A 14,073-nucleotide genomic window follows, 5' to 3' on the forward strand; every position below is an offset into this window, starting at 1 on the left:
CAATACAAGCATAGTTTTTCCTGTGGTCTCGGTTCTCTTTTAGGAGAAGCTGGTCCCATACTTCCAGCTGTATCATCCTTCCATCTAGCCCAATGATGCGACGTGACTGAGTGGTCTGCTTTCCGGGATAATGATCTGCCCTAAATGGGAGCAATAAATCAACCCACTGATGGCAGTCTCATTTAGCTTTCAAGTGGTACCTCAAGCCACGTACTACACTAGCAGATGGTTATCAGACGGTGCCTCAACTCCCAGGTCATTTTCCTACTCTGTTTCACCGTTTGATGAACGGCCAGGCCTGGTTAAAACCCGGGGTTACCCCCACCGGAGCTCCGGAGATGCGGTCTTCGATCATGTGGGAGCCATTGCTTCTGGTTATGTTGTCACTTCCGCCGTTGCCGTTGTCAAATGGCGAGTCTGCTTCACTGAATTAGTGGGCTTGACACCTGATCCGGCGTAGGCTTTTTCGCTTCGCAATATGTTAAGTAACCTCGCCGGATTGTCGTCCCGAAGTTCCTGCTGCAGTACGATATAGAATGCCAGTGGTGAATACCATGGATCATAAGGATGCAACTGTTCAGGAATTTGGGGCGAATATGATGGTATATAGATTTTCCTTTTACATGTAGAGCAGCCTACAGCATCAGCGGCCAACGCTAGCTTTTCTTCCTTATTTCCATCTTCTATACAAAATGTTGGAGATCAATCTAATTATCCAGCAAAATTGCAAGAAGTCGGGTCAAGATAGCATGATTGCAATCATGACCAGATGCAATCCTGTGTTGCCGGCCTTCCCCGCTTCTTGTCATCTCGATTCTTCCCCGGAACTTCACCTCCTCACCAAAGGATTGTGGCGGTTAACATTAGGCTATATTCCTCTATCCCAGCCCAACGAATCCCATTCGTGGACCCAAATGACTTCCGATCTCTTGGCCGGAACAAGTCACTCGCTCTAGAGCAGTCGTTTCTCTACGCTGCCTTTTCTACTGGACGAAGATGAATGAATGTGGTCGGCAGTATGCCCGTCGTGGCGCTGGTGACACTGCGACGCAGGCAGCGATGCGGTCCTAGCAGGATGCTGTGTCTATCTCCCAATTGGACCGCATCTATTGTACTGCTAGACAGGTCATCGTGAGGGGCTGCAATTGCACAGCATGCTCAAGCACCCCCCCCCTCATTCCCACATCTTAACTGACAGGTTCAAAACAAATAGAGCCCTTCCCATGCTCCAGTGGCCTTCAAAATCCACTTCCCCCGCATACCCACCCAGACAAACCACACCATCACAATGCTCTACACCGAAGACAACAAACTCATCTTCCGGTTCGACGACCACCTCCTCTGGATCCAGCCATGGGGCGACAATGCGCTCCGAGTAAGAGCTACCAAGCTGGCCTCTATGCCCAGCGAAGACTGGGCCTTATCCTCCGAGATCCCATCAACCGAACCTAAACCTACCATCAGCATCGAAGAGCACAAAGACTCCAGCATCACCAACGGCAAGATCACAGCCAAAGTATCCCAACGCGGCAAGATCACCATCTACAACCACAAAGGAGACAAGCTGCTCGAAGAATACGCTCGCAATCGTCGCGATCTCAAGGACCCCAAATGCAGCGCACTGGAGGTCGAAGCTCGCGAACTGCGACCAATCCTAGGAGGCGACTTCCATCTGACCATGCGATTCGAGTCGCTGGACCCTAAAGAGAAGATCTACGGAATGGGGCAATACCAACAACCCTTCCTCAATCTCAAGGGCGCGGATATCGAGCTAGCGCATCGGAATTCTCAAGCCAGTGTCCCCTTCGCCCTCTCCTCCCTTGGCTACGGGTTCCTGTGGAACAACCCGGCTATCGGACGAGCTGTGCTAGGGACGAACACCATGAGCTTTGAAGCCTACTCTACCAAGGTGCTCGACTACTGGGTCGTAGCAGGAGATAGCCCAGCTGAGATCGAGGAAGCCTATAGCAAAGTCACTGGCTACGTGCCGATGATGCCTGAATACGGCCTCGGGTTCTGGCAATGCAAGTTGCGATACTGGAACCAGGAGCAGCTTCTTGACGTCGCCCGAGAATACAAGCGACGAAACATACCATTAGATCTCATTGTCGTTGACTTCTTCCACTGGAAACATCAAGGAGAATGGAGCTTCGATCCTGAGTTCTGGCCGGATCCGGGTAAGTCCTTCTCGTACATCTAAATATATATCTATATATAAAGCCTCATCGCCAACTAACACACTTCCCCACCATACAGACGCCATGATCAAAGAACTCCAATCCCTAAACGTCGAATTAATGGTCTCCGTCTGGCCAACTGTCGAAAACGCCTCGACCAACTACCCCGAAATGCTCGAAAAGGGCCTCCTAATCCGCCACGACCGGGGGCTCCGCGTATCCATGCAATGCAACGGCGACATCACACACTTCGACGCCACAAACCCGGCCGCACGCGCCTACGTCTGGAGCAAAGCGAAACAAAACTACTACGACAAAGGCATCAAAGTATTCTGGCTCGACGAAGCCGAACCCGAATACTCCGTCTACGACTTCGACCTCTACCGGTACCACGCCGGCAGCAACCTGCAGATCGGCAACATCTTCCCGAAAGAGTACGCGCGGGGGTTCTACGAAGGCATGGAATCGGCAGGACAAACCAACATCGTCAATCTCCTACGGTGCGCCTGGGCCGGGAGCCAGAAGTACGGCGCCCTAGTTTGGAGCGGCGACATAGCGTCCTCGTGGTCGTCGTTCCGCAACCAACTAGCGGCTGGACTAAACATGGGTCTGGCAGGGATACCCTGGTGGACGACAGACATCGGGGGGTTCCATGGAGGCGATCCATCGGACCCAGCATTTCGGGAGCTATTCACGCGCTGGTTCCAATGGGGGGCATTCTGTCCTGTGATGAGACTGCACGGCGATCGGGAACCCAAGCCGGAGAACCGGCCTACGGATTCAGGATCCGATAATGAAATCTGGTCGTATGGTGAGGAAGTCTACGAGATCTGTAAAAAGTACATCGGGATTCGCGAGGAGTTGCGCGATTACACGAGAGGGTTGATGAAGGAGGCGCACGAGAAGGGAACGCCCGTCATGCGAACACTGTTCTATGAGTTTCCTGCTGATAAGAGAGCATGGGAAGTCGAGACGGAATATCTCTTTGGCTCGAAGTACCTTGTTGTGCCGGTGTTCGAGGCTGGGAGGAGATCTATCGAGGTGTATTTGCCGGCTGGGGCGTCGTGGAAGGTTTGGGGTCAGGATGATGTGATACATGAGGGAGGAAAGGTGGTTCAGGTGGAGTGTCCGATTGAGACGATGCCGGTATTTGTCAGGGTTTGAGTGAGACTCGTGGGATATTTTGTATTTGGGTTTGGCAGTTGCCTGGCGGTGATGGGATGAATTGATGTATTCGACAGGGGGGATAGGGTTGGATGTATCGACTTGCAAATTGTCAGAGGGAGAGATAAGTTCAGCCACTATCCACTAAAGTAAATCACAAATTGCAATCTGTCAGCATGTGTATGTGATGGACTGACTCGACACTCTCGTAGAAAAAAACTTACAGTAATGCTGCTACTGGAATATCGTGGCCACAGTGCATCCGTCCATCCAGCAGGAAGGGAACAGAATCAGTAAGTAGGGAGGGGGCAAATGACAAATCCAAAGAGCGACTTCGATAGCCCTTTTTTTTTCAATACTTGGGTCAATGGTTCGTCTCCTTTCTTTTTCTTGCTTCATTTTCAGCCTCGCCAAGGAAAGAAAAGCAAGAAAGTGTTGCATGGATGGACTCTTCGACGGCTGAATCTCATGGCAAAAGCGTGGCAACTATCGAATACTAGAGAAGAAGCGAACATTCTACAAGATGAGTCTGGAAGCTCTCTTCTTAGATTACTTCTCTTTCCACTTCGATCGATCTAGTGGCGACCAGGGTCTCCACGAAGATGTCCCTAGTAGCCCCAAAGCGTAGCCACAAAATTGAGCCCAGCTTAGCCACATGGCCCAAGGAATGGGTTTTTTTTTGGCAGGAAAAAGAAAAGGATATGTATGGCTCAGCCCAGCCACAGAGAGTGGATTCATCAATAGGAGGGAATACTTCTTGGATCTGTAATAGGCGGAAACAGATTGTACGTGGGAATCTGTCCAGACTCAACAGAGTTTGTGAGTTCTTCCCTAGTTTCTTCCTTCTGCCCTTCCAGCCAAGAGACAGTAAGGTAGGCCGTCTCACCGTTGGATATACGAACGGGATCGATTGGCTCCCAGAAGAAGTACCAATGTCACAAGTGGAAGTCTGTGCAGAGAGCTATGACTGCTGCGTCTAGTGAACCATAAAAATTTGGCAGCGAATCGAAAGGCCTCGCGTGGAGTTATGCAGCCATCTCAGCTCTCTGCACGCTTCAATCAGTTTTCTGAGCCACTGTAGCTCCGGAAAGTTGGCTCAAAGAGGCCAGTGCAGTGCATATCATGGGTCTTGGTGGGCACCGTCGCATCGCTTGCTATCTTCACCCTCCCCTTATTTGTTCCTTTCCGTGCCGTCTGCCAGGTATACTCCCGAAGTCTTCCCTGACGGCTCGATTGGAGAGCCAGGAGCGGATCGCCAAAGAGGGGGGGTTTTGCCTAAAGAGGAGTTGAGGGTAGTGGAGATGGCTTCTGACGGAGTAGTTCGTTATGGAGCCGTACGTAGACGCCGACTCGGCAAATGCACGGTCGTCAAAAGTCATCGTAGGACGGCTTGTGCAAAAGAATTTGCCGTTCCAGACCCTCTTTTCATTTATTTCTTTTTCCCTCGTTGGTCTCTCGGTTACCTTTGTGGGTTTTTTTCTTTTTGCACAGAAGAAAAAAGGATTGAGGCCAAAGCTTAACCCTGAATCCTTAGGGACAAGTAGTGCGACGCCATCGTTTCCATCGTTCCTATTCTCAGTACCTCCCCGGGCTGATGTTAGCAAGCGATTGATCCATCATGCCCCATTGTCAGTGGTGCGACAAACCAACCGATCCGACACTCCCTAGTTCCAGTTTCTGACCCAGATGTGCCGGGAATAGATCTGAGGGCTGCTACAAACTGGTAGCCTCCGCAGAGGACTGAGGATTTGACGGGAAAGAAGGGAAATTAAGGAAGAACGGGTGGCTCCAGGGCCATGGAAACGGACCAAGATTCAATCCTTCTTGGTGAGGGAAGCGGCCGCCGTTCCCGGGCACGCGGCTAGCTCGTGGGTTCTTTTTCTTGGTTGGATGAGGAGGACGGCACATCCACGGCTCCAATGGTCCTTACCTCAGCGCCGGGACTGAAGGCTGAATGGGTCGTGAAGATTGAGTTTCGACCGGGTAGATTGGGTTTATTCGGGTGCACTGGCTTGGTCTGGTTGGCCCGGAGGCCCACTGATGTTCCTGCCACTCGCTACAGTCGGTAATCCGTGAACCATCCTATTGATGATTCACCTCTTGGCCCCAGGTGGCAGGGCCTCCCGTCCCAGGACGTTAGTTGTACGTTAGTTGTATGTTACTCTGATCACTCTCTGACCACCACGGGACCTAGGCTGCAGGTGCACACTCATCCGTTGGCACCGGTCACGAATAAACTTCTTTGACAGCGGGAGTGCCGTGGAGAACGAGGTCTGGTAACGGTTGGAGTAGAAGTACAACGGGCAGCACTGATGGTGATGATGATGATGCCGATGCTGATGATGTCTTGTGATCCCCTCTAGTTACCAGCTGACAAGTATCGCTGGGAATGGAATCAAGACGGCGTGGGTGGTGGAAAAAGAGAGTTTCTCACTCGATTTGTCAGATCTCAGGGAAGACTCGAAGCTGGTTGCATTCCAGTCTCGACAAAAGTCAATAGTGCCGTCACATCACATTAATCTGCATTGGTCCAGAAATCCTCCACCACCACCACCATCTTACCCAGACATGGGAACAAGGCGTCAGCTGCATTGGGGAGTTCACTGCAGCTCTGCCATGGTGGTGGTGACAGTGACTGGCCGCGTCAACACGACGTATCCGACCTCTAGGATGTGCGATGGAGTTCCCCAGAGTTTGTGGAAGGGGTAGTACAAGGAAAACCCAAGTAACTCCAGCTGAACACATTTTGTATACATGGATGATGAAGAAAGAGAAGAGGATGATGATGACGATGATGGGTCTTCTTGAATTGAGGAAGAGAGATTAGTTCCTTCCATCCTTCTACACCTTCCAAATCAGGAAATACCATAGGACCACAATGTGTATGTACCTCGCCTATGACGAAAGATGTAGCATTACACAACCAGCCATCTCTCCAAGTAGTAGTATACTTATTCTAGCCAACCATGTATAGTAGCATATCAGTATACATCACTCATCCATCATCATGGATACATCGAGTTCTCTACGGGGAACTACCTGGTTACTGTGGCAGACAGGCATACCTAGTTCAATACCCGACTCCAGATGTATACATATGTATGAACTGTGGATAAGATACTGCGATAGTTACTATTCTGACGGAAGGGTGGTACTGGAAGGAATCCTGCGGTGTAGCCATGATGGCTGCATCATGGTGGCCTCTATCCCCTTGTTGGGATTCGCAAGCGTAAAGGCGAAGCGGGGGGAGGAGGATGGTAAACTGGGTGTGTGTGTGGCAGTGAAGGTAAACTGGTTTGTTTCTACTTGGTTACAGATACTCCGTACTAAGCGTACTAGATAGATACGGTAAATCCATACAGTCACTAGCTAAGTAGTTTACCGCGCTGAAGTAAGGTAACACGACCCCCGGTGGGGATCCTGGTCAGCCGGGAGGACGGGGCACAGCACCTCCTTTGTCACACTAAACCCAAAGAGATAATCGGGGCAATGCCCAGCCGGGCATCTGGGAAGGATCGGGGAACCCACATGGTCCCCGAAGGGGAAGACATAAACCCCGATCAGAGAGGGCATCCAATCACGGGCTTTCCTGCCAATTCTTGCTGCATCCTGTATGTACCCTTCCTTTCACATTCACCACCACTTTCTCCCTCACCCCTCCCCTCTTTCAAATTCTCCACCTCCATCAGATACCGCGCGACGTCATGGGTCTACCCATCTACTCCATACTAGCTAGCTAACGATGGAGTCCTTGGACTGGGTACCACCGGGGATTGATTCCACATTCTCCGACATCAAAAGTGAGGTGAGGAGGAAGACGACAGATTGATACATACACGTACCTTAGATCTGGAACCGCCCATCTCTCGATCCATCCTGGTTATCACGGGACGGGTTTGACCGTTTTTTTGACCATGGATCAAGGTCCAGGCGAGCCAAATGCTAGGATACGGAAAACGGATACATAAAATAAATCCAGAAAAATATAAAATAAAATCAAAAAAGAACAATATGTGCCACCAAGCAAGGATGATAGGTTGAGAAGGATGCAACAACATAGTACGGACTCGACCTATCCTCGAGAATGTCTCAACACTAGTTAAGACGATGTAGGGTAACTTACAATCGCACCCTCCTGTTTACTATTACTGAATGAAGACAATGAATCCTTTACCAAAAAGTTTCCAGGTACTATAATCCCCGATTCTAATCATGCGCTGGTATAAATCGACAGGGCATGTGTCGGGACTGTGGTACACAAACGGGGTCTACTGACTCGGTAAACGCATGGGGGGGAGGGGAAAAAAGGAAGAATTAGAAATTTAAAAAAAAATAATAAATAAATATTGCGCGGAAGAATTATCAAGTCAACAGCCATGCATTATCTCTACCATGATTCATGGAAGCGTCAAGACCAACAAAGGAAGAAGAAGAATAGCAGTGTGGTAGCAAACTCGTTGTTGTCTTAATACTACTTATCGTCCTCTTTACTGTACTGAAATACCATTGGCTCTTCAAACCACGGAAAACAAGAAGACTCCTAACTGACAGGCGGTGCTCGGACCTCCTGAGGTTCGCAGACTTGGAGGCCCGACAGTCAGGAAACAGCGGCGGGATGCGAGAGAGCCGTTCGCTCCACTTCTTCAACTGACCCCCCATACGGTGTCCTGCAGTCGGGGATCCCTGCCCATCTATCTCGTCTTGCTCTCTCACCCTCTCTCGTTACTACATTTCCTTTTGATTTGACGGTTGTACGACGTCCTGCGGACGCTGTGTGTGTGGGTGGAGGTACACAAAGTCGGTCGCGCGGTCGCACTCTCGCTTAGAACATCACTGTTACATATTCCATTGACCTTCTAGTAGTAGTAGTACCCCGAAAAAAAAAATAAATTCAATCAAAAATCCGCCTTGTATCCCCTCTCACACGAAAATCATATTCAACTAAATCAGTAGCGCCCAGTAGACAGGTACCAAAATTAACATCTTACACCCTTCAAGAAAACAGCACTAATCGTGGAGCAACAGCTGAAGATTTAATATATTCAGTGGCCAGGCACTGCTGAATATATTCCTGATCTGGCAAGTGGCAGGGGAGATCAATCAAGGAATCCCGGGTGCTGCACGCTAAGGTATGGGTCAACCAGGGTTTATCTCAAATACTTCCCGTGTCTCTGATTGGCAACCCAAGGCCAAGGTACATCGGGGACCATCGACCGGGGTTAAACAAAGTAGTTAGACTAGACCGGGCAAGTCAGAGTAGTCCTAGTAAGTGACTTAGTAAGGTGGTCGTAGCACTGTACATCATTGCTACTAGGATTTAGACTTCTTGTGTGGCCCCCCCTCCTTCGTGATCAATTCAATAGTACACACTACACACGGTTCCTTCTTTACTTTGCTTCCGTCCAGCTGGGTCTGGAGTAATCGTGGTCGCGATTAAGATGGAATTAGTATTAATTACTATTTAATCCTCAATGTATGTAGTAAAGGTACCTTACAGCTAGTAGTCTGTGCAGTGTTCAAAACAATTGGATCGGTCATATGTATACTAGTAGTAGTAAGTAGTTGTTCATCTGCCTCAGAAATATATATTTCTGCGGGCCGCTGTGCAGTTGCAAAAGGACGATCACACATCGAATCTTCTTGGTACTTTGTAACTAACAATCTTTGACGAAATGACGTACGTATGTCGACTCCAGTAGTTTTAGTAGTTTCTGAAGTGCATTTAAAAAATAATGGAGAGTTACTAGTAGTACGTAGTAACTACTTAGTACTAACCGAGTGGGAAAAAGCTGCGTAAGTAAAGCGATGTAGGGATTGTTCCCCGTAAGTAAGTAAACCATGTATGTATGCAAATCCGTTTGTTCGTTTTTCTGTACACGGTACTCCGTACCACGAGGTTAAGTAGGCAGATCGCAAGTACCCGTCCACATGGCAGGCTTGTAACCCTCCCACGACGTAGATGGCGTTTGACACCGCTCAGAGCCACCCACCTTTCCCCTGATTCCTTTATTGAGGTCAAAAAGCCCTCCGTAGAATGGGGTCGTGGGGGACTTTGAGAGTTTCTTGTGATACCAAGCGGGTTTTATTCTGATTTCTTAAATCACCGGGGTAAGGCTAGTTTACTTTCCATGTATATCCGAAGTTAGCCCGGGCGGGCGGGAGCATACGTTAACGGACGTTGTTGTTGACATGGATAGGATGGCAGGATTCGGGGACCTGGAATGTAAGTTGTGTAATAGAGGGTAAATGGTTGTATACTATAGTAAGTATCTAACGTAGTGGAAATGTATTCCAGTTCCCACTAATAATTACTGGGTCACAACAGTTTGTTGACGGGATGCTTATGAGCGATTTGGTTGGCGGTCCGGCCCACAATATGATTTGATTTTTTGTTCAGCTTGTGTGTATAGTATGTGTGCGCGTGTGTTTTGTGTGGAGGCGAAGGCAAAGAGAGGGGGGAAAAGAAAAATGACTAAAAGATCCAAAGAAGGAGAATGCTATTGTCCATTTGAAAAAAAAAAAAAAAACTAATAAAAAAGAACCTCGTTAAAGCATGGCTAAAACACTATGGCGAGCCGAGACCATCAATTACATTTCTCCAGATCGTACCTGTCAATTGCATTAATCTCGCCTCAATCAAGATTAATCTAAGTGCGTCTTCGTCCTTTTGACGAGGTCGCAAAGGCCTACCGAGATCGCTCTTTTTCCCTAGACTTCCCCCCCCTCCCAGTCCGCGATCATCATTACCTGGATGGGACTAGCCCCGCGCTTCCAGAATGACAAATACCTTATTTTGGCAGACCAATCAGCTGCTTATATGGGGCAGTGGTTCGTCACGTCATGCAGTTCAGGTCCTCAGGGGTTCGTGCTTACTAGCCTGTTTAGGTGAGTTGAGGAACCAATTGGTAACTGATACCTCAGTAACTAGGCTGCGGTACTACCAGTATGGCGGTATTGATGACAATTAGGCCCGAAACCGAAGTGAAGTTACACTCTAACCGTCCACACAGCTCTTTCGCTTCCGTCCTTACTTTACAGGAAGTATGTTGTAGGTTTTTTTTTCCATTGCGCTCTCCATGATGTGATGACGTTCAACGGCTTGACTCGTGGCACTCTCTTCCCCTGAGGTGCCTTCTTTTTCCCTTTCCCGTTGGTGACCTGTAAGCGAGTAACCTCTGTCAACCGCGCTTTGCTAAGAGAGAAAAAAAAAAAAATGGAGCTTTGAATTTCCGTTGAGCCGGTGAAGGTGACAGTTGGTTACCCACACAGCATTCCAGTAAGAGAATCTGTATGTCACCACATCCGAAACGATGTAAGGCGGGAGAGGGGGACCATCTGTTGCTCTGTGCTGTAATAGAGTGTGTGAGAGCGAGCGAGTCTGTGACAAGACAAATCCAGCCAATACAGGTCGGATGACCCCGAATATTTCCTCCCCCTCCCCCTTCATCCGGAGAAAATCTTTATCAAATTCCATCAGTTCGGGGGGAGGCTAGGCAGGGAAAATAGAAGCCTGGAAGATTTTCTCGGAGACGCCGATGGAGGGTGGTGGTGACCTGGAACAATAGTTACTGCAAGAAAAAAACGACGCATGGCAAAACATGGCGATGCCTTCATAGTTGCTAATAGTTTGGACGAGAAGAGTAGATGATAGACCTGCAGAGACGACTGCACGATGATCTGGATCCGATCGTCTTGAAAAATTGACGAAGTTTATTGTTCCCCCCTTCCCACGCCACTGGGAATCGAGGACACACTACTTACTAACTCTTACCAGTTACCAGGGCCTTCAATTTGCCAAGCGCTTTACATCGCGCACAGAGTGATCAACCTAGATCGCCCAATCGCAGCAACGTTGTATCCGATCGAACAATAGTTCCGAGGGCAAGGTTTTGGGATGGATGGCAGGCGAACAATACTAGTAAACCCATAGTCTTGGATGGTTAACTTTAGCTTCTCGAGTGTGACCCCATCCATTCCCACCGCTTAGTATGACAGCGGGACGGTACCGGCGTGGTGAGCTGACAAGCACTTTACTCTGTCTGGCTTAGGAAAGCAGGTAACCCCTCATAAAAGGCACTGGTACTTTCCGTTGGTCACGTATCATTTGGAATCTTCCGACCTTCCCCGGATGATCGTGACCAAAGTCATCGTAGAAAGGACAATATACGGGGCTTTTTTGATTTATGTACGCACTCCATAGCTGCAGAGCAGGGTGAGGCTAGTACCTGGCTGGGAGGGCCATGCTCAAGGCGAACAGCCAATGACGAGGCAGAAGGCCACTCTGCCACATTGATGGGCAATTCCGAAAAGGGGGAACCTGAGGATTCCATGAGATCTATCATACTTCTGTTGCATTGCCTACAATGGCGAGTCTCGTCGCGGATCCCTCACCCGGATAGAACCCTGCAGGTCAACGTGAGTCAGGAACTTGTATCCTGGGTGCTGGTTGGATGAACCTGAGAGTTCTACTTACGTAGTAACCCATTTTTTCTCCCATCCATTTCCCCTTCTGATTACTCTATACGGAGAATGAAGGTGTGGTTCACAGCGTTGCGTCCCAATTGAGCGAATAGTAGTAATCCACTGCTTAGTGGTTGCAGTAAAAGTAGTAGTACCTATCTGAGCCAACTGCACGGGCATCCACTGCGTTGTTCTGAGCCAATCGACTTCAAGTCCTTTATCTTCGTACCTGATCGACTTCGGGATGCAGAAAAAAAAAACGACAATGAACCGAGGTGACGGGACAGCGGTCCCGTGTCTCTGGTGCAAAGGGATTCAGATCGAGTGGGCTAGTAAGTACGTAGTAAGCATCTGTGTGTAAGAAAACGATGAAAGCGAGAAAAGATATCCGAGGCAATATGCCGTAATGATTGGTCACCTCAAGGAGTTATGACCAAGATGACTAACAACTCGGTGGTGAGAACGAGTCCGATCTTTGGTAATCTCTGGTAAGTGCGCTTGCCTTATGCCTGGCAGCCGGTAGCACCGGCGCGAAGGTACTCCGGCCCAGATTCGAGATTGCGTACGATCCCCATGTCGATCCCAACCCTACCGGGTATGAGACAAAGCCAAAAGATTCCAAATCTTCAAAGGGCGCTAGCCGCTCTGCACCAATCACTGCCCCCACTCAAACGGTTCATGTTCTGGGTAACGGCCCACGGGGAGTGGAGGAGGGATCAAGCCTGCGTCCGGTGCGGATGAGGGTTAGCGGCGGCCAATGGGCGCCACCAGCCAAGGGTGAGGCCAAAAGTAGGAGGGTTACAAATTCCTCCTACTACTGAGTGCTAACTACGTATTGTAGTAGTATCTAGTACTTTACTCGAGAGCAAAAAGTGGGAAATAAACAAGTGTGTTCATGGCTGGCTGATGGACATGGTCTCGAATCAAATTACTGCAAGCAATAGTAAATATGGTGGTGTGTTGGGGGAAGGAAGAATAAAATTTACCCAGTATTTGGTAGCTGTGAACAATGCGCAACAAGAATTGTCATCTCAATAGTAATAATCAAAAATGAAGTGTAATGTATACCTAGAGTGGACAAGCCCATGACTCGATCCTTTGCCTACAATGGCCCTTTTTGCCTATCAACTTGCCTGGGGGAGAAGGAGGAGAAGGAAGAAGGAGGGGGGGGTTGTGCGGGCGCCTGTCCACGATCTCGGTACACCTTAACGCCTTTATGCAACCACTCGGGGGTGCTCTTTGTCATTTTTCCGCATCTTGCTCAAATCGGTAATCTATTTCCCTGTCCCCTGCTCTCTGTGTCTTCTTTTCCCTCCTTCCTCTGCCCTCCATCAGAATTTCTAATTCCGAGGTTGCCCGCCCCGCCTGACTGACCCATGGAAACCCATCCGGTCAGTATGACCACTCCTATCCTCATTCGCCTACCTCCCAGACCGTTTCTGCCGCTCCCGTTTTCCTGTCAGGGCCTGAACTTTGACGAGCATGGGCCAGTCCATACGTACCCATACTTACCTAGTAGTAGCAGTCGAAACTGGATCTGGTGGATAGATCGCCCATGGTCTGCAGTCTGCCATAAGAAGCGGAAAAGGGCCGTGAACTAACCAACTAGGTTTGGGATATTCCCGTTTAGTCGACGCCCGACTGATCGGTACCATCGACTTGCTCGCACTTTTTCTCCCTCTTGTGTTTTGAGAAGCATCCACAAATTTTTAATTAATTCTCCCTGTCGTGCTGCTATTATTGTACGTTTCATCGCGCCTATCTGTCGGATCAGCTGGGCTGATGCGGAAAGTTGGAATTTCTCATCCATCCATTCCATTACTATTCTTTCCGGTCAAGGCAATTAGTCTCTATCGAGAGGGTTTTGTCACCAACAGGATTAAACTATCAGCGATGGATGGGTAGATCAACCGCCCAGGATGTGATGTCCGAGAAACGCCGTAGTCAAAAAATCACATTCTGGATAGCATGCTTGCTAGATGCCCTGTGTGGCACACCGTAAGAAGATGGCACTCGTGTCAACCAGGGTAGCCTTGCCACAGATACGATTCATGGAATGGGTTCCCCTGGACGTCTCAGCCTGCTTCTTGTCTCTTACACAATGTTCTTCGATACCGCAGTTCTTTGACAAAAGAGAGGAACGGGGGCAGATTAGTTGCAGAAAAAAGGATCAAGTCGACTGTAGAGTATCCATCTCTATGCCTCACCACGCCAGTAAGAATAGTATCAACCATGATCCCTGCTGCAACACCGATCCTCTGGTAAGAATCAG

The 14,073-nt window shown here is 49.1% G+C and overlaps 5 protein-coding genes across 5 annotated transcripts; 4 read left to right on the forward strand and 1 right to left on the reverse strand.

Moving 5' to 3' along the window:
- Window positions 1-1,288: 1,288 nt before the first annotated feature.
- On the forward strand, window positions 1,289-3,341 carry BO85DRAFT_458547 (putative glycosyl hydrolase; the record flags this gene model as incomplete). The annotated part of the gene is made up of 2 exons (XM_025661595.1): window positions 1,289-2,177; window positions 2,257-3,341. The coding sequence occupies 2 exons, from the start codon at window positions 1,289-1,291 to the stop codon at window positions 3,339-3,341; spliced, it is 1,974 nt and encodes a 657-aa protein (XP_025516191.1).
- Window positions 3,342-5,376: 2,035 nt separating this feature from the next.
- Window positions 5,377-6,078, forward strand: BO85DRAFT_448330 (uncharacterized protein). Its single transcript, XM_025659916.1, has 2 exons — window positions 5,377-5,687; window positions 5,776-6,078. The coding sequence occupies exons 1-2, from the start codon at window positions 5,669-5,671 to the stop codon at window positions 6,048-6,050; spliced, it is 294 nt and encodes a 97-aa protein (XP_025516192.1). The 5' UTR covers window positions 5,377-5,668; the 3' UTR covers window positions 6,051-6,078.
- Window positions 6,079-6,791: 713 nt separating this feature from the next.
- On the forward strand, window positions 6,792-7,104 carry BO85DRAFT_270778 (uncharacterized protein). The gene has a single exon (XM_025655083.1). The coding sequence runs from the start codon at window positions 6,831-6,833 to the stop codon at window positions 7,071-7,073; it is 243 nt and encodes an 80-aa protein (XP_025516193.1). The 5' UTR covers window positions 6,792-6,830; the 3' UTR covers window positions 7,074-7,104.
- BO85DRAFT_270777 (uncharacterized protein) lies at window positions 7,105-7,551 on the reverse strand. Its single transcript, XM_025655082.1, has one exon. The coding sequence runs from the start codon at window positions 7,397-7,399 to the stop codon at window positions 7,136-7,138; it is 264 nt and encodes an 87-aa protein (XP_025516194.1). The 5' UTR covers window positions 7,400-7,551; the 3' UTR covers window positions 7,105-7,135.
- Window positions 7,552-12,239: 4,688 nt separating this feature from the next.
- Window positions 12,240-12,622, forward strand: BO85DRAFT_487022 (uncharacterized protein; the record flags this gene model as incomplete). The annotated part of the gene is made up of 2 exons (XM_025663426.1): window positions 12,240-12,289; window positions 12,325-12,622. 2 exons carry the CDS (start codon window positions 12,240-12,242, stop codon window positions 12,620-12,622), a joined length of 348 nt encoding a protein of 115 aa, XP_025516195.1.
- Between the last annotated feature and the right edge of the window lie 1,451 nt (window positions 12,623-14,073).

This window comes from Aspergillus piperis, assembly GCF_003184755.1.
Source record: "Aspergillus piperis CBS 112811 unplaced genomic scaffold BO85scaffold_7, whole genome shotgun sequence".
Classification (NCBI taxonomy): Eukaryota; Fungi; Ascomycota; class Eurotiomycetes; order Eurotiales; family Aspergillaceae; genus Aspergillus; species Aspergillus piperis.